At 39.2% G+C, this 20,603-nt stretch overlaps 1 protein-coding gene across 2 annotated transcripts in view; it reads right to left on the reverse strand.

The window, feature by feature from the left end:
- PHEX (phosphate regulating endopeptidase homolog, X-linked) overlaps positions 1-20,603 on the reverse strand; it is a 216,318-nt gene that overhangs the window by 44,279 nt on the left and 151,436 nt on the right. For both annotated transcript variants that reach the window (XM_008568394.1, XM_008568395.1), the window contains exons 14-15: positions 19,413-19,516; positions 8,858-8,916 (exon numbers count right to left, since the gene is read on the reverse strand). In XM_008568394.1, the coding sequence (XP_008566616.1) occupies positions 8,858-8,916; positions 19,413-19,516 (163 nt within the window). The remainder of the gene's footprint in view (positions 1-8,857; positions 8,917-19,412; positions 19,517-20,603) is intronic.

The raw sequence follows: 20,603 nt of genomic DNA on the forward strand, positions 1-20,603 counted from the left end.
GGAAAGTAGGAGGAGGTAAGGCAGAGAGATATCAGGCCTCTAGGCCATCGTAAGTAATTTGGCTCTTACTCTGAGTGGGATGGGATGCTGATAAAAGGTTTTGAGCACAGGAGTGACATGATATGATTATAAAACATCTTGAAATGGCTGTGATATTATATTTAGAATAGACTGAAGGGGAATAAGGATGGAAGCAGCAAGGCCAGTGAGGCCATTGCTTAATCCAGGTTGTGATTGTGGTGGCGTGAACAGGGATGATGATTCTTGCAAATTCCACCCTCTGCATTCAACAGTGTAGAAATGTGATTGAAACCATGAGATTAGATGTTATCACACAGAAGCAGCAAAGATGGAGAAAGGTGGGCCGGCCCGGTGGCGCACTCTGTAGAGTGCGGCGCTTGGGAGTGCGGCGGCGCTCCCACCGAGGGTTCGGATCCCATATAGAGATCGGTCCACTCACTGGTTGAGCGCGGTGCGGGCGCGACACCGAGGGTTGCAATTCCGTTGCCGGTCGCAGTACGGGTGCAACACTGAGGGTTGCGATCCCATTACCGGTCATGAAAAAAGACAAAAAAAAAAAAAAAAAGATGGAGAAAGGAGAAAAGAAGAGGCTTGAAGACTGCCTCGGGCATGCCACCATTAAGAGGTAGGGGAGATAAGGTGAAACCAGCAAGGGTTTGAGCAGGAGCAGCCCACCCACCCCACAAGACATCACCACCAACCTGAATTTGGTGTTTATCATTCTCGTGAATGTCTTTATACTTTTACTGGAAATGAATATACCTCTTAACAATCTATAGAACTGTTCTGCATGATTTTCGACTTTATTTACATGGTATCATACTCTATATAATTTCCCAAGTTGTGTTTTCCACACAACCTAATATTTGTGAATTTCAACCATGTTAATACATGTCACTCTAGGTCACTCGTTTTTCACTGCTGTATGATATTCCTTTGTGTGAATATGTCATGTTTGATTGATTTCCTCATGGAGGGACACGTAGGTTATTCCCCTTTTTTGGCTACTATAAACAGTGCTGCTATGAGCATTCTCACATGGGCCTCCTTATGCTTTGCGCAAGAGTTCTCTAAGGCAGCAGTTCTCAAAGTCTGGCATATACTAGAATCACCCGGAGGTCTTACTAAAATTGATTTTGAAGCCCCACAACCAAAACTTGTGATCAATAGGTCTAAGGGCCAGAGAATTAACATTTCCTTTTTTTGTCTGTGTTGTTTTATTTTTTAAATAAATCTTATGTGTATATTTGATATACAACATGATGTCATATGATATATATATATACACACACACACACACATAGTAAAATGGTTACTATGGTAGAACAAATTAAAATGTCCATCATCTCACATAGTTTCCCATTTTCCCCCTATAGCAAGAGCAGCTATAATCTACTCATTTAGCAAAAATCCTGAATACAATACACTATTACTAACTGTAATCCTCATGTATGTTAGATCTTTCTGCTTGTTCATCCTACATATTTGCTACTTTGTATATTTTGACCTACATCTTCCCATTTCCTCCCCCACACCCAACCTGGTAACCACTGTTTTATTCTCTGTCTCTGTATATTTGACTTTTTTTTTTTAACAAGTTCCCCCATGATGCTGTTGCTGCTGGTCCAAGGACCACACTCTGAGAATCACAGCACCAGGCTCACGCCAAGTGTGCAAATAATGGTCACAGGTATGTATGCATATCTTCAGCTTTTCTAGATATTGTCAAGCTGCCTTGCAAAGTGGATAAAACAATTTACATTTCCACCAGCAGTATGTGTCCTTATTGCCAATGCTGGGTGCTGTCAGACTTTTAATTTATGCCAATCTGATCTTTAATAATTTTTTAAAATTTATCATGGTATTTATAATTACATGTACCTGATATGCATGTAAAGAAAAAACCTCAAGACATTATATCCTACAATTAATTTAGAACATTTCCAAACTTCTTTCTTATATACAGATAATCTCCTCAGGTTCTACAATCTGCTCAGTTACCTGTTGTTTTTCCCATCAATCCTAGGAATAAACAAAATGGTATGAACAAAATCAGTAAGACCATTACAAGAGGAAAGTAGAAGCTTGCTCTTTTTCATGGTAAACTTCATCATGGTTTTATTTATTGTAGTTGATTTTTTAAAAATCAATGGTGACAGAGGTCCCCAAAGAGGCCCAAGAGCTACCGGGCCCATGTGCCCCAAGGCACCCATGCTGGAGCAGGTAGGTGCCACAGCAGGACTCCCAGCCCAGGTGAATGTGTGCCACCTAGAGAGGCCCTAAAGCCGCCAGGCTCACAGGAATCTGAGCTACGCTCATCAGAACAGGTAGGCACTGCTGTGGAAATCCCAGCCCAGGCCAGTCCCCATGGCCCAGAAAGGCCCGAGCTTCCCCATGGCCCAAGAGGCACCAGGCAGCCATGCCAAATTGGCAGTCCATGCAGGATGCTAGCCAGACATTAGGGTTGAACGAATGGACCATGAAATCCCCAGCCACAATGACTAAACACCAAAGGAAAGATACCAGAAATATGAAAAATCAAGAAAGTACAGCACAACCAAAGAATAATAATAACACTCAAGCTCTAGATCCTATAGAACAGGAAGTCCTTGAGGAATTTTGAGCAACAATTCTAAGGAAACTAAATGAGATACCAGAAAACTCAGTTAGACAACACAATGAAATGAGAAAAACTATACAGGACCTGAAAGAAGAAATGTACAAAGAAATCAATTGCCCTGAAAAAGAATGTAGCAGAGCTTGTGGAGCTGAAGAATTCATTCCATGAAATAAAAAACACAACAGAGAGTTTAACCAGCAGACTAGAACAAGCAGAAGAGAGAATTTCTGAACTTGAAGATGGGCTGTTCAAAATAATACAGATGGACAAAAAAAACAAAAAAGAAGAAGAAGAAGAAAGAATTAAAAACACTGAAGAAAATCTAAGAGAGATACCAGACAACTATAAGTGCTCAAATATCTGAATCATGGGTATTCCAGAAGGGGAAGAAAAAGGAAATTGCATTGAAAACATATTTGACAAAATAATGACAGAAAACTTCCCAGATATTGGGAAAGACACAGATCTTCAAATTCAGGAGGCTCAAAGATCCCCAAACATATTCAACCCAAAAAGGTCCTACCCAAGACTTGTTATAGTCAAATTGGCAAAATTCAAAGACAAAGAGAAAATCTTAAAAGCTGCAAGAGAGAAGCATCAAGTCACCTATAAGGGAGCCCCAATCATACTAACATCAGGCTTTTCATCAGAAACCCTAAAAGCCAGAAAAGAATGGGATGATATATTCAAAATACTAAAAGTCAAAGATTGCCAGCCAAGAATACTTTACCCAGCAAGGCTATCCTTCAAAAATGAAGGATAAATAATGTATTTCTCAGAGAAACAGAAACAGCAGGAGTTTACTACCACACAACCAGCGTTACAAGAAATTCTCAAGGCAGTACTGGGTTTGGCACCTGAAAAACAACCACCACTGCCATAAATACTCAAGAAAAAGCAAAACCCACTAGTAAAGTAAAAATGCTAACAATAAAGAGAAAAAAAAGTTTATCCACCACTCCAAGAAACCAACAAACACAAAAGACAAAAAGTAAGTCAGAAAGAAAGGATCAAAAGATACTTAAGACATCCAAACAAAAATCAATAAAATGCTAGGAGTAAATCAACACCCTTCAATAACAACACTTACTATAAAAGGATTAAACTCCCCACTCAAAATACACAGACTGACCGATTAAAATGTGGACCCAACTATATGCTGTCTTCAAGAGATTCACCTCACCTGTAGAGTGAAAGAATGGAAAAAGATATACCATGCAAATAGAAATGAAAAACGAGCTGGAGTAGCTCTTCTTATATCAGATAAAATAGACTTTAAAGCAAAAACCGTAAAAAGAGATAAAGAAGACCACTATGTAATGATAAAAGTATTTATCCATCAAGAAGACATAACAATCATAAATATATACGCACCCAACATCAGAACAGCCAGATTTATAAAGCAAACACTATTAGTGTCTATCTCATACTTTAGGTCTAATACGATAATAGAAGTGGGCCTGAACAACCCACGCTCAATATTGGACAGATCATCTAGGCAAAGAATCGGCAGAGAAACACAAGATGTAAACAACACTTTAGACCAATTGGACTTGGCAGATATCTACAGAACATTCCATCCAACAACCTCAGAATACTCATTCATCTCTTCAGCACGTGGAATATTCTCCAGGATAGATCACATGTTATGTCACGAATCAAGTCTAAACAAATTTAAAATAATTGGAAGTATTCCATGTATTTTTTCAGATCACAATAGATGAAAATTAGAAATCAATAACAAACAAAACTCTGGGAACTATACAAGCACATGGAAATTAAACAGCATTCTAGTTAATAACATATGGATCCAAGAAGAAATTAAACAGGAAATCAAAAAATTTCTTGAAACTAATGAAAATAATGATACATCATACCAAAACCTGTGGGATACTGCAAAAGCAGTACTAAGAGGGAAATTTATCACATTAAATGCTTACATCAGAAGAATGGAAAGATGGCAAGTAAACAACCTAACACTTCACCTTAAAGAACTAGAAAAACAAGAACAATCCAAACTCAAAGTTAGCAGATGGAAAGAAATCATTAAGATCAGAGCAGAACTTAATGAAATAGAAAACTAAAAACTATACAAAAGATCAATGAATCAAAACGTTGTGTTTTTTTTTGACAAGATAAATAAAATTGACAAACGATTAGCAAGGCTAACTAAAAAATGAAGAGAGAAGACCCAAATAACAAAAATTAGAAGTGAAAAAGGTGACATTAAAATGGATACCTCAGGGGCCGGCCCGGTGGTGCACTGCTACAGTGCGCCGCTTGGGAAGCGCGGCGGCGCTCCCGCCGAGGGTTCAGATCCCACATACGGACCGGCCGCTCACTGGCTGAGCGAGGAGCAGGGGCATCACCGAGAGTTGCAATCCCGTTGCCGGTCCCGGTCCGGTACGGGCGTGACACTGAGGGTTGCGATCCATTGCCGGGCAGGAAAAAAAGACAAAAAGACAAAAAAAAAAAATGGATACCTCAGAAATATAAGAAATCATTAGAGACTACTGAACACAACTATATGCCAACAAATTTGAATATCTGGAGGAAATGGATAAATTTCTGGACATATACAAACTACCAAAACTGAGCCAAGAAGATACAGAAAATCTGAACAGACCAATAAAAGAGATTGAAGCTATTATCAGAAGGCTCCCAACAAAGAAAAGCCCTGGACCAGATGGGTTCAATGCAGAATTCTACCAAACTTTCAAAGAGGAATTGATACCAGTTCTCTACAAACTATTCCAAAAGGTTGAAACAGAGGCCATTCTCCCAAACTCACTCTATGAGGCAAACATCACCCTGATAACAAAACCAGACAAAGATACAACAAAAAAAGAAAACTGCAGGCCAGTATCCTTAATGAATATAGATGCATAAATCTTCAATAAAATACTAGCTAACAGAATAAAGCGACACATACACAAAATTATACACCATGATCAAGTGGGATTCATCCCAGAGATCCAAGGTTGGTTCAACCTATGCAAATCAGTAAATGTGATTCACCACATCAATAAAATCAAAGACCGTACAATCATCTCTATAGATGCTGAAAAAGCATTTGACAAAATTCAACATTTGTTCATGATAAAGACTCTCTACAAGTTAGGTACAGATAGAAAGTATCTCATCATAATTAAAGCCATATATGATAAGTCCACTGCCAATGTCATCCTGAACAGGAAAAAGCTTTCAGTTTAAGAACAGGAACTAGACAAGGATGCCCACTCTCACCACTCCTATTCAACATAGTGTTGGAAGTACTAGCCAGAGCAATCAGAGAAGAGAAGGAAATAAAGGGCATCCAGACTGGAAAAGATGAAGTCAATCTCTCCCTGTTTGCTGATGATATCCTATATATTGAACAGCCTAAAGCCTCTACCAAGAAAACTCTTAGAGTGGATAAATGATTTCAGCAAAGTTGCAGTATACAAAATCAGCAAGCAAAAATCAGTAGCATTTCTATACTCAAACAGTGAACATGCATAAAAAGAAATCAAGGGGCCGACCCGGTGGCGCACTGGATAGTGCGCCACTTGGGAAGTGCTGCGGCGCTCCCGCCCAAGGGTTCGGATCCCACATACAGACCGGTTCCCGCTCACTGGCTGAGCGAGGCGCGGGAGCAACACCGAGGGTTGCAATCCCGTTGCCGGTCCCCGGTCCGGTACGGGGGCAACACTGAGGGTTGCGATCCGTTGCTGGACACGGAAAAAAGACAAAAGACAAAAAAAAATAAAAATAAAAATAAAAATAAAAAAGAAATCAAGAAAGCTAGCCCATTTACAATAGCCACCAAAAAAAATGAAATACTTAGGAATAAAGTTAACCAAGGATGTGAAAAATCTCTACGTAGATAACCACAAACCACTGTTGAGAGAAATTAAAGAGGACACAAGAAGATGGAAAGATATCCCATGCTCCTGGATTGGAAGAATTAACATTGTGAAAATGTCCATACTACCCAAAGTGATCTAAAAATTCAATGCAATCCCCTTCAAAATTCCAATGACATTTCTCTCTGAAACGGAAAAAAACTATCCTAACATTTATATGGAAAAACAAAAGACCACGAGTAGCCAAAGCAATTCTGAGCAAAAAAATAAAGCTGGAGGCATAACACTACCTGACTTTAAACTATATTACAAAGCTATAATAACCCAAATAGCATGGTACTGGCATAAAAACAAACACACAGATCAATGGAAAAGAAGAGAGAATCCACAAATCAAGCCATACACCTACAGCCACCTATCTTTGACAAAGGCACCAAGTCTACACACTGGGGAAAGGACTGTCTCTTCAGCAAATGGTGCTGGGATAACTGGATATCCATATGCAGGATAATGAAACTAGACCCATACTTCTCACCATATACCAAAAATCAACTCAAAATGGACTAAATTAAATATACATCCTGAAACAATATAACTCCTTAAAGAAAACATAGGGGAAACACTCCAGGAAGTCAGAATGGGTACAGACTTCATGAATATGATGCCAAAAGCACAGGCAACCAAAGGAAAAATAAACAAATGGGATTATATCAAACTAAAAAGCTTTTGCACAGCCAAAGAAACAATTGACAGAGTTAAAAGACAACCAGAGTGGGAGGAAATATTTGCAAAATATACATCTGACAAAGGACTAATGTCCAGAATATACAAGGAACACAAACAACTTTACAGCAAAAAAACAAGTAACCCAATTAAAAAATAGGCAAAGGAGCTGAATAGGTATTTCTGAAAGGAAGATATATGAATGGCCAACAGACACATGAAAAAATGCTCAATATCACTCAGCATTCGGGAAATGCAAATCAAAACCACACTGAGATACCATCTCCCCCCAGTTAGAATGGATAATATCCAAAAGAATGTGAATGATAAATGCTGGCAAGGTTGCAGAGAAAAAGGAACTCTCATACATTGTTGGTGGGACTGGAAAATGGTGCAGCCTCTATGGAAAATGGTATTGAGGTTCCTCAAACAATTACACATATATCTACCATACGACCCAGTCATTCCACTGCCGGGAATATTCCTAGAGGAATGGAAATCATCATGCCGAAGGAATACCTGTACTCCAATGTTTACTGCAGCACTCTTTTCAGTAGCTAAGAGTTGGAACCAGCCCGAATGTCCATCATCAGATAAGTGGATAAGGAAACTTTGGTATATCTACACAATGGAATACTACTCTGCTATAAAAAAGAATGAAATCCACAGCAACATGGATGGACTTAGAAAAAATTATATTAAGTTAAATAAGTCAGGCACAGAAAGAGAAATACCACATGTTCTCACTTAGTTGTGGGAACTAAAAATAAATAAATAAATACACAAACATATGGGGGGTGGGGAAGAAGACACAACAATCACAATTCCTTGAACTTGTTAAGACAAGTGAACAGATATGATATTGATGGGGGGAGGGGGGAGACGAGGGAGGAGGGAAAATCGGTAAAGGGACATGAAAATCAACTACATTGTATATTGATAAAATAAGATAAATAAATAAATAAATAAAATCAATGGTGACATACAGCTTTTTATTTTTTTATTCTTCTTTTTTTTTTTTTTTTCCATTTTTTATCTTTTTTCATGACCGGTAACGGGATTGCAACCCTCGGCGTCGCGCCCGTACCGCGACCGGCAACGGGATCGCAACCCTCGGTGTCGCACCCGCATCACACTCAACCAGTGAGCAGACTGGTCTCTATATGGGATCCGAACCCTCGGTGGGAGCACCGCCATGCTCCCAAGTGCCCACTCTACCGAGTATGCCACCGGGCCGGCCCATTTTTTTGTTTTTATTCTTTTGTGTGTGTGTGTGTGTGTGTGTGTGTGTGTGTGTGTGTGTGTGTGCTTCATATCCAGTTTCCTACCAGTTTGTATAAACATTGCTTCTCTGTTTCCTCCTTGGATAATTTTTTTTAATGACATTTTATTTCTTCTTTTTTTTTTTACTGGTTATGAATATTCATGGAGTACAAAGCTGACCATCACCACTTTTTGAAAAAACTAAAAACTTGAAGAGAGCGAGGAAAATTGATATATGGGTAGGAAAACGAAGTTCCTTTGCCAACATACCTGGTCATTTCTAGGGGGAAATAAAGAATGTCCTACCCATCATCATAGTCATGGGGAAGTTCCTTCCATTTTGTACCAAGTGAACAAGGAGACAAGAAGTCAAGTCATTACTCACGGATCTGGTTGGTGGATGCACTGTAGAAGGCATTCACAGTTGTTGGATTTGTGAACCACCTGTAGAAAGAGAAATAAATGCCACAGAGTGATCATCATTATCCAAGCAGGAGGGCAGCAAAGACAACTACGGTTTGTCTGGACTTATTAGAAGATAACCATGGAAGAATGGGGATGTTGGGTGCAAGGGGAAATTACAGCCTCAACTTAAGGCAGTAGCTCTTCTCAATGAATAATCTTATCCTAAATCGAACATGCTTCAACAAGAATATATCAACATTCCTGGCTACTCACCTTTACCAACATAACAGAAAAAAAGTCAGCACAAGTGCTTCTGAAAAAGCTTTAATGAGAAACTCTGGAATCTAAAAGGCTCTCCCTGCAGATGGAAGCACAGCAACAAGCTGATGTTTGCCAGACCCTGTTCCAATGGACCCATGGGACAGCTGCATGTCTATGCTCTGACCTGTCCAATAAAAAGTGTTGGATAGGTGACAACAGAGAGGTCCATTTAAAGAGAGATGAATAAAGTATAACCATGCTCCCAGAGGGTCTGCCTGCTCCAGTGAAGTTTACTGATTTAAGCCTGAAAGGATTTAACAACTGGTCCTGCCTCTATCACTAACTAGCTGAGTGTTGCAACAATCCCCTACTTTCCTGAGGTTCACTTTTAGCTATAAAGTTAAGGTATTGCATTAGTAGATCTTGGGGGTCCCTTCCAGCGATAAAGAGTCTACATCTCCATCTTAAATACACAGTAGGTTACTTAGATCAGTAGTTGGCACATTTTTTTCTGTAAAGAGTCAGATTGTAAATGTTTTAGGCTTTACAGGCAGAGGCAAAATCAACAATATTATTTACATACTTAAGAGCAAATTTTCCACAAATTTTTATTGACGAAATTCAAAATATAAAAATAATAAGTACAATTTTTTCTAACACAGGCCTATTAATGAGAAGAATAGACTTCTTCTGGGGTGGAACAACATTTTGCTTAATTGGGGTTCAAAGTTAGTGCTTCCCATCATCAAACCAACTGCAAACATTTATCTCTAAAAATCATTCTTAGCTCACAGGCTTTATAAAAACAGATGGCAGGTAAGATTCAGCCCACAGGCTGTAGTATGCCAACCCCTGACTTAGATGGTTGTGAGTTTCAGTCACTGCCTTTATGATTAAAACCAAACAATTCTTCTTAAGCTAAATTGCTCAAAAAATGAGCTTGTGTAAATCCCTTTTCAGACCAATCATTTTACTCATTTATGTCTAATAAAATGTCAATCTAATAATTTATATTAGGCTAATATGAAACTGGTAGGAAACTCAGCTTTTGATTCTAGTTGATCCACTCATACCTTCTACCCACCTACAAAGAATGCTATGAATATGTCATTCTATTGTCATTATTTATTATTAGCTAATATTCCTTGAGCACTTACTGTGTCTTAAGTGCTTTCTATTCATAGGTTTTTCTCCCCATAGCAACTAGAGGAATTATTAGCCCATTTCACAGATGGGTACAATGAGACTTAGAATCATTATATACTTGCACAAGGTCTGGTCTGTCTGACTTCAAACCAGTTTGCTTAAGCAGTATATTATACTGGAGATGTTACTGGAAATCAAGAGTGCTGCCTCTCTTGTCAAAACTGAAACCTAGACTTATTTCTATAAAACACATATAATTTTCCTACAGAAAAAGGGTTAGTATTCAGGGTTAGTATTTCAATTAAGCCCCAGTGTTTAATGCAAACTTGCTGGCTGGCCTACCTTCCTGAGGAAACAGGTGGAAGGGAAAGCACTTTTATTGACCTAACACCAATACCTGTAGCAGGTAGAATTATGGCCATATCCTAATCCCTGCATCCTGTGAAAATGTTACATTACATAGCAGAAAAGACTTTGAAGATGTAATGAAACTTAAGGAACTTAAAATTGGGAGATTATCCTCGATTATCTAGGTACGCCCAATCTAATCACATGACCTCTTAAAAGAAGACAACCTTCTTTGGCTGGAATCAGAGAGGTGCAATAGAGAAGGAAGCCAGAAGAGATACTGCAGAACAGGAAGTCAGGGGGACTCTATAGGTGAGAAGGATTTGACATTGTTGCCTGTTCTAAGATGTAGTGGCCATGTGCAAGAACCAGAGAAAAGGTCCTCAAGAGCAAAGAATAGCTCCCAGGCGACAGCCAGCAAGTATTAAGGACCTCAGTCCCACAACCATAAACAACTGGATTCTGCCGAGAACCTGAATGAGTTTCGAAGGGGATTCTTCCCAGAGCCTCCTGATAAGATCCCAGACAGCTGACACCTTGATTTCAGCCTTATGAAACCCAAAGTAGAGAAGCCATACAAGCCAACCCAGACTTCTGACCTACAGAACTGTGAGATAACACATTTGTGTTGTTGTAAGTTGCTATAGTTGTAGTAATTTGTTACAGTAGCAGTAGGAAACTAATACACTACCCAAAGAACCCAGAATTTGGAGGTCTAGAGAGGAGAATCAAGGTGCCTCTCAATTTGGCTTCTAAATAACATTGGACTCAATCATAATATATACAAAAGATAATGCGTATACCTAGAGCTTGTCCCTTCTCTCCCCATCTCCCAACTCCCCTCCCTTTAGCAAAGAATAAACTTTAAAACATCAGGGTAAAAGCCATGCATGGAAAATGTTCCTAAGAGCTGATAGACAAAGGTGGAAAAAACAAAGAAATCAAACAACCAATCCCTGAAACTAGACCCTTATGTGGCTTCGGAAGCTTCAGCAAGAATAACTAAAATATCTTATTTCAGACACATGACCTAACCATTCCTGATTTCCCAGAGCTCCTGTTGACTCTAGGGTACATCTGGGGCCTTGATTATACCAAGAGTTGACATTAAGCAGCTGCACCAGTAGATCCTATCAGTTGCTGATGCTATTATTTTTCCTGCTTGTTCAGTGCCCATGCCAAACCAACTATTAACATTTTATATATCTCCCTTATTATATCCAAGTTTATTATATATTTGGTTATAATATTCTCTAATGCAAGGCTACCTGTGCTACTTTTAATATGCATTTGCAAATTATTTTTACACTCCTCCCATTAAGAGATGGAGTCTAAATTCCTCTCCTCTTGATTATGGGCTAGCCTTAGTGACTCACTTCTAAAGAATAAAATGCATTGGAAATGACACTTTGTGACTTCCAAGGCCAGGCAATTAAAGGCAATACAACCTCCCCCTGGTACATGCAAGCGTGCTCTTCCTCCCTTCCTCTCTCCTTCTTTCTCAGGAAACTTGCTCTTTGAAGTTTCTTTACCAATTGCTGAAACAGAGTAAGGCTAGGCCTGTGAACCAAACTGACTCCATTTTCCCTGAAGAGCTCACTGTTACTTTTCCACTCCTCAGTCATGAGACCCCCAGGGCAAATGATTACCCCATGGGCTGCCCTGACAAAACAGACTGAGATAAGAGAGGAAACAGATATTTACTGAGTTGCAAAACCCCTCCCCAAGGCTTGTTTACCATAATTTTAAAAGTTACAGGTTAACCTTAAGACCCCTTTAAGGCATTCCCATCTGTGCACAAAAAGCATCAAGGTGACTGCTACAATGACTCTCCTGGAGTGACAATGATGAATACCACTGCTGTCTTGGACCAACTGAGCATGCACCCATGACACAACTAGGAAGAACACAATGGACCAGCTCCAGTGACACTGGCCTGTACCCGCTAACTCCTTTCTCTATAAAAGACCCTGAACAGCTCCCCTTGTGGAGCTAGCTTTACTGTTGCTAACACCCTTATGCATAAGTCTATCTCCTCTTTTAATAAAGCGTTGCTTGCTTTACTGTTGGGTACATTATTCATTTCTATTACTTTGGAATCCGAGAGCCTAATTTAATCACTGGCAAAAATTGGAAAGCTTTGGGCACCGGAGAAGACTCCAGCTGCAAGAGGCAAGTGGCCACTGGGACTATTTTGCTCCCATGTCTCTGCTGCTGGTAGATCTCTCCTGGAGTCCCTGGCCTAAATTCTGACAAGGCAATGCTTTATTCTCTATACCTTTCTCTGATTTTCTGAGCCCTCTTCTGCTGATTGGTTGGATCGTATCCACTACTATGTAGGTGCGCCCTGGAGGGCTCCCGACTATGCTTTGTTTCTGATTTTCCCAGCCCTCTTTTGTTCTGTATAGGTGCACCCTGGAGGGCTCCTGGCCATGTATTGTTTCTCTGATTTAAATCTAGTTGGTACTTTTCTTCTTTGTGCTGAAAACAGTGGGGAGAACTGCTTTTATCAATTACTGTTAATGGAATATGTTGGCCCCGCCAATTGGGACTAGGCTAAACTGGACCCCACTGCTCCTCTTTTCTCTTTGTTTGTTTGCTTGGTTAGACATTTAGTTGAGTACTGGTAATCTGAATAAACCTTCCAATCCTTGCATCAACTTTTGGACTTTCAGGTCATTTGTTTAATGTGAGAGGGCAAACCGAGCCTGGCCTGTCGGTAACATTGCCATGCTGTAAAGATGCCCAATATACCTGGAGAGGCTGAAGCAGGGAACCCTGAGCATTTTCTGAGTGTTAAGCCTGACCCCTTCCGCTTGAGAAACTGTTTTAGAAATTTTATGCTTGGCAGTCTTAATCGCAAATTTTGGCTTCTGTAACCCAGCTTGCTCCCCCCCCCCACCTGTGTGTTAATGAAAGGTAACAGTGGTTTTGCACTGCCATAAGGGCTGAATGCAAATTAGGCTCCAGAACTGACCAGTGAGCTATGTCTCATAGCCAAACAATCCGAACTAACAGACTTTTATCCCTCGTTTGCATAAGAGGACCTAAATGAGAACTTGGGCAGGAAGTTTTTGGTGGTATAAGGCTCCTTTTCCCTCATTCCAGGAGACAGGAGCCTAATGCTTGTACTCTCCTTGCTTGAAAGCAATGAAGTGCTGTAACACCAAAAAGAGTTGTCAACTATTAAAAGAGCTATAAAACCAACATTGGTCTTGGATTCCTATGTGCAAGTGCCTCACAACAAGGCCATATGTAGGTGTCCCAGCCAACACCCAGCATCCACCACTGGACACTGAGAGAGGCAGCCTTCCATGTGACTCCAGCCCCAATCTCTGACTGTAACTATATGAAAGACCATGAGAAAGAGCCATGCAGCTGAACCTAGTGACCCCCAGAACCACGAGAAAGAAAAATAAATAATTATTGTTGCTTTAACTCTCTAAATTTGGGGGTGGTTTGTCACACAGCAATAGATAACTAGAACACTGAAAAGTTGGCTGTCCACAGACTAAGTCCTACCCAACAGGCTGAATTTTCCCAGAAAACTGTTTTGTTTGTGCAACACAATGGTTTAAAAAATTACTGAATTTGAATTCCTTTAAGTAGAGCGTGTAATAACTAGCTCTCCACAGTCCCCACCACCCCTATTGTTTACACCTGTCTGGGACAGCCATTTGTTAACTGACTGGGCCCTCAAGGCATTTGAGTTTGCACAACTTATCTCCTAGCAAGATTTTAAGTTCCTTATGTGCTAAGACTACTGTCCAAATGGTATGTGCTAAGCAGATCTCTAAATCTATTAAAATAAATTTATTGCTATGTATACATCTACCTGAATAAACAAAGAGTATCATTCAAGTGCTTTAAGCTCTTCTTACTATGTCTTCAGGGTGCTCCTGCAGTCTATGTTTGGGGAAGAATTTAGTGGATAAGGTAGGGAGAATTCGCACATAAATTTCAAATCCCAAAATACATGGGGATGAAATTATAGCAGACATTGGGATTCATAAAAGGAATGTAATACTGAAATATAATCTGAAGGAAAGGACATTGGTACCCCAATTTCTTTGGATTATATAAAATAGTATACATCAGGCTAAAGTTTTACATTTTTCTTACCAACTTTTAAAGATAGTCTAGGGAATATGGAATGAAAAAACCATAGTGTATTTATTGCTTTCTTACTAATATCCTGCAGATTATATCATTTCCATTCCATGCTACTGATAATGTTTTTGCAAACAAAAATGCTGGACAGGACCATAATTTCTACAGACATTTGATGTATTTTTACATATTTTTCAAAAGATAGAGAAAGAGAATCTAGACATGTTTGGTCACAGTAGAATGAGACTGAGTTAATAGGGAAGCTGGCTTAAAATCATTTCTGTCAAAGAAGGGGATCCTGAGGGAAAGAAATTACTTTTGACTCAAGCTGAGCAGTAAAGTAAATCCTCTATTTTTTTTTTCCTTTTTTTTGTCTTTTTTTCGTGACCGGTAACAGGGTCGCAACCCTCGGTGTCACGCCCGCACCGTGCTCAACCAGTGAGCGGACCGGTCTCTATATGATATCCGAACCCTCGGCAGGAGCGGCGCCACACTCTACCGAGTGTGCCACCGGGCCGACCCAATCCTCTATTTTTAAGCAAACTGATGAAGTGAAATTCTGAGAAACAACCCTTAAGTATGTACCTACAGCGATGACCACCCAATTAATTTCATTTTTGCTGACATTTCCCATTGCCTTAGAAACTTCTTAATGCACATTAGTGTAGCCAAAATGGTTTCCATGAGAATGAAAGATAAAGGGTATTTATCTCCTATACCCACAAAGAAGCAAAATGTTGTTTCAGGCTTTGTGGAAATATAATCATGATGTGCTGTTCAAAGTAAACTAGTGTAGTGGAGGTACTCCAGAATCATCCCCACTTGATTGACTCATGAATTTTCAGACCTGAAAGATGACAATTAAAGCCAATGGGTATCATATGAAACTAAAATTCCCTACAAAATTCCCTACAATGTCTGAAAAGAACTAGCCAGACATTTTCTAAAAAGAAAGAAAAACAAAGAAAGAGAAAGAAATTGACTGTCATGTCACTTTACCATGAATAGAGGACCTTAAATTTCTTAATGTTCTTTTCCCTGAAATAGACATATAGTCTGAGGAAACAAGAATTATGAGTATTGCACTGACTTTTATTCCTGGAGAACTTTCCCCAAACATTAACCAATTTAATACCCTTGTGAAAGAGGTGTTTGTTTTCCATTGACAGAAAAGAAAACTACACAAATCACAGTTTGTCCAAGCCCACAAAGTCAGCCAGCATTTTTCCAAAGGCATGAATAAAATATTAGAAATAATCAAGACCATTAGAATCTGACAGCCCAGCAGTATCTTAGCATGATGTTAAAGACAACACATTAAGGAGTTTTTCAATTAGCAACCCAGGCCTTGCTACACACCCTGATGAATAACAACATTTTGAAATTGAAGAATTAAACTGGCAGCATCTCCAAAATGGAAGAACCCCCGAGAAGACCCTGAAAATTCACAAAAATACAGGTGAAAGCTTTGAATTTTTCAAAAGTTTTTAAAAAAGGAGTGAACTGATCTGAAGTAGATCTTAAAAGGCAGGATGATTTACATAGATCTGTGACTACTATACTATATGTAGACAATCATAGGGATATTGGAAATCGCTTGCTGAAGTCATCTGTAAGGAAAATGGTCAGGGCCCCTCAGATATTTAGAATCTTGCTGAGCATTTGATGTAAATATGCACATGCACCCAGGTGTGCCTTGGTTATTGACTAATGTAATTGCGCATGTGCACCCTGGTGTCCTGGGTTATGGACTTAAGTATAAAGGATGAGCAGCTCTGATGCACGGGGCCCCCCACCCCAGGGTGGGGACCACGGAGAGGTTGCTGCTGCAAGCTGTTGCTGCCAGTGCCCCCAGAGGCCACCGCTGCTATTACTTCTGCTGCTACTGCTGCTATAAGCTGCTGCTGCTACTGCTACTGCTGAGGACTGAAGTCCTGTTGCCTGCCAATGGCTCCCGGGATCTTTCCCAGTTACATAGCATGGACCTGCATGTGAGGCATCTGGTGACCCAGCCAGGCATGTAAGGGGTCTGGTGACCCAGTCTATACAATGGATTTGAAGGGTCTGAGACCTACCCTGACAATGTAAATGGAAACTTAGTATAACTAAAATAACGAAATGTTTTGGCATAGTCTGTAGCAAGACATCATCCAATTTGAGTCATCTGATTTTAGAACACTATATCTGCAATTTCTTTTGAATAATTTAGATTGGCAATGAAATAGGGCAGGTGAGCTGAGAGATACTATGATGAGAGGAGAGAACCAAGGACAGTGGAGCAGAGGGCTTTAAACCATTGTCTATCATTTCCAAAGAAGTTCTAAAGCCTTCTGCTTTCTTCCTTTGTGCTTTTTATTGCAGTCAGGGATATATAGGGAAATGCTTCAGCTTTATGCCTACTCCTTAAAGACAATAACTTACAACTTTGTAGGTGTGTTGTTGAAGATTTGAAGGGCAGAGGGCAGGGATGGCCAGAAGGGAGCATTTAAGAGGGAGAGGTAGTAATCATAGCTTAAGCCGAGGGAGGTACAAGGGCCTAGAGTTTCTAGAAGCCAGGACAGAGGAGGGAGTGGAAAGGGAGCACAACAAAAGACCCAGAGAGCATAAAGAGAGCCAGCCAAATATAAGGAAACCAGAATAACGGCCAGGGTTAAGAAGTGAGCCATGGAAGCCTGGATTCCAGGTGTGATGGCACGATAAGGTTGACAATCTCTTTCTACAAAAATCAAGAATAAAACTGGACAAAATTGTCAATAAACAACCATTTTAGGGCCCTGGGAATTGATCAAAGGTAAGCAATAAATTTAAAACCATTTAATCTTGGAAAAAACTGCAAGAGCTCTGGAATAAGTAGAACAGGAGTCTGTGGCCTTCGTGTCTGGGACTGCTCCTGTCCCTCCCAGCTCAGTGGGAACTTAGTTTTATCAGGATAGTGCTGGTTGGAAAGTCAGCAGCTTTGCTGCCACAGGGGTAAACTCAACTGGAAGTGGGGGTGAAAATATGCATCTTTGTCAGTTAAAAATGGCCAACTGATATGGTTTGAATGTTTGTCTCCTCCAAAGCTCAAGTCAGAACTTAATCCCCATTATGGTATTTAAAAGGTGGGGCCTTTAAGAGGTGATTGGATTATGAGGACTCTGCCTTCATGAATGGATTAACCCATTCATGGATTAATGGGTTAATGGTTTAATGGGTTATCAGGGAGTAGACTGGTGGCTTTGCAAGGAGAGGAAGAAAGCACGCGTTTGCTTTTGCTCAGCCCTCACCACGTGATACCCTGAGCCACTGAAGGACACTGTGGAGAGTCCCCGCCAAGAAAGCAAACTTCACCTGAGGAGCCCTGGACTTCCCTGCCTAAAAAACTGTAAGAAATAAACTCTGTTTCTTTATAAATTACCCAGATTCAGATATTTTGTTATGAGTAACACATTCTGCAGTATAATTCCAGGAAAGTTACTTATTTGAAAAAAAACCTCAGAAAAATAAATCAGAATCCAGAGTTGCTATATTACCTAAAATGTCATTTTCAACAACAAAAAAAATTGTTACACAAAGAAAAAGTGTAAAAACAGCAATCAATAGCAACTGACTTTGAGGCAGCCCAGATATTGGATTTAGCAAAGACTTGAAGGGACCATTATAAAATAGTTCAAAGAATTAAAATAAACTGTATTCAAAGAATTAAGGCAAAATATGATGACAATGACTCAACAAAGGATCACAAAAATAGAAACTATAAAAAAAAATAGAAATTCTGGAGTTGAAAAGATAACAACAGAAATTATCTAATCTGGAGAACAAAGAGAGAAATAAAGCTCTGGAGAAGTGGGCCACAGCAGAGCAGAGTCTGGTCCCAGGAGTCAAAAGAATCAGCAGGCAGAACAAAAAGTAACCTAAACCTGAGCTGAAGAATTTCTCAACTGTAAGCCTTTTATTCATTTGTAAAATGGGGATAATAGTAGCTGCCCCCCACAGAACTGACATGAGGATAAAATGAATTAAAAATTGTAAAGCACTTCCTGGCACATTGTAAACATATAATAATTGTGAGCTGCTATAATTATCACCATCATCATGAACACTTTGCTCTGGGAAAAGATCACGTCTGGCTGGCCCTGAGCCCAGAAGTTTCGAGAGAAACTTTCCTACCTTTAGGGAAAGTTCCTACAGGCAGCTGGAAAAAGGGAAATCATAACTGCTACTGGATGAAAACAATATAGCTATCAGTTCCTTGACACACATTGCCTCAACAAATACCTTCTAGTTGCTTCATCCTTGTACCTTTACCTCTACATTTATAATCATACTTTATTTTTAAAGTCTTTATTATTTTTTAAGATCTCCAAAAATTTCTGTGTGTAAACTAGAGCAATTTTCTCTATATGTATTCAGACCTAGATCTAGAAATAACTTTAATGTGTGCATCCTAATAAGCCTCCTTTCGATGTGTGTTGATGCTAGGAGTGGGGGAGCCATAATTAGACTGAAGATCTGAATCATACAATATCAGAAATAAGAGTTGGCAAAACATGTCACAGATTCTGCTAAAACAAGATAACTGGCAAGCCTGCGACTCTGACTTGAAGGGAATTACAAAGTTTAATTTCAAGAGACTCCACTTTCCAACAACGTATTTATCTATTTCCCTTTTTTTTTTTTTTAATACTCACTCTGTTTTTGGAACAGCTTTTCTCAGCCAGAAGAAATCAGACTGTGCTAAATACTTGCGAGTTTGCAGGACGTTGCCAAAGTAGTCGGATTCTGAAAACTTGATCTGAATAAAAGAAACCACAACATCATTGTTCTAAAAGAAGATAAGAGATGGCTCTAAAAGAAGACTTCAGCATATGAAGGAGCAATCAGCAAAGAAGCCGCAAGCCTCAAACCATCTCTCAGCCTTTACAGGTTAACCCAGGATTCACGAAGCCATGAAATCTAATCTTAGTGATTTTCTTTTAACATAGAAGCTCAAAATCGATATGGTCATTTCTGGATCACAGTGAAAAACAAGAAAAGCTGCAGTCATTTACAATGCATTCCATTTACGTTATAATTGAAAAATCTACTTTAACCTTTACAGAACATATTATCTTAGGTTTGAAATTTCTTGGCTCACAAGTCCTTGCACTTTTCTAAAATGTGTATTTTATTTGTCACATAAGATTCTTCTAATAACATTCAGTTTAGTCAGCTAAAACCTCATTTAGCTTATAGGTGATGATTTAGTCAAATGTAAAAATCCAATTTACCGTAATCAGCATTTGTTCATAAAGAAAAAAAATGAAAGTGATTCAGAGACCTATTTTCCACCCTAAGCACAATGGAGTCACTAGAATAATCTAATTATTAACAGAATTTATCTATTAACACTCGAAAAAGGCTCTGGTCATTACAAATTAATAAAATTACAGAGGCAAGTCAGAGATTATAGCTTGCATGGGAATAAAGGAGCTGTTAGCTCACAACAATGTTGTCTACTAAGACAGAGAAAGCCATAATTGATCATTGAGTTCCTTTACTTTTTTTGAAGGAGAATGGCAGATAGTTTGAATTCTATAGGCGCTTCACCTACAAGACTAGCAATACTTAACCCAGATATTGTAAATAATACCTGTACAACAGTAAAAGCAATGGTTTGTGGTCATCTCTAATGTTTTGGCTTTAAAATATATTACTGTGGCAAATAAAAACACATTTTAATAAGCAAATAACCAAGAATAATCAAATTCTTATTAGCTGTAATCTTTTGGTAACTTTAAACCATAGTCTTTTAAAAGCACAAATTAAAATATAGCAAATGCATGTATATGAAACCCCTAGGCATTACATTATAGATAAGCATACCTATCTATCTATATATA

This window comes from Galeopterus variegatus, unplaced genomic scaffold, assembly GCF_000696425.1.
Source record: "Galeopterus variegatus unplaced genomic scaffold, G_variegatus-3.0.2 Scaffold406, whole genome shotgun sequence".
In the NCBI taxonomy this organism is placed as follows: Eukaryota; Metazoa; Chordata; class Mammalia; order Dermoptera; family Cynocephalidae; genus Galeopterus; species Galeopterus variegatus.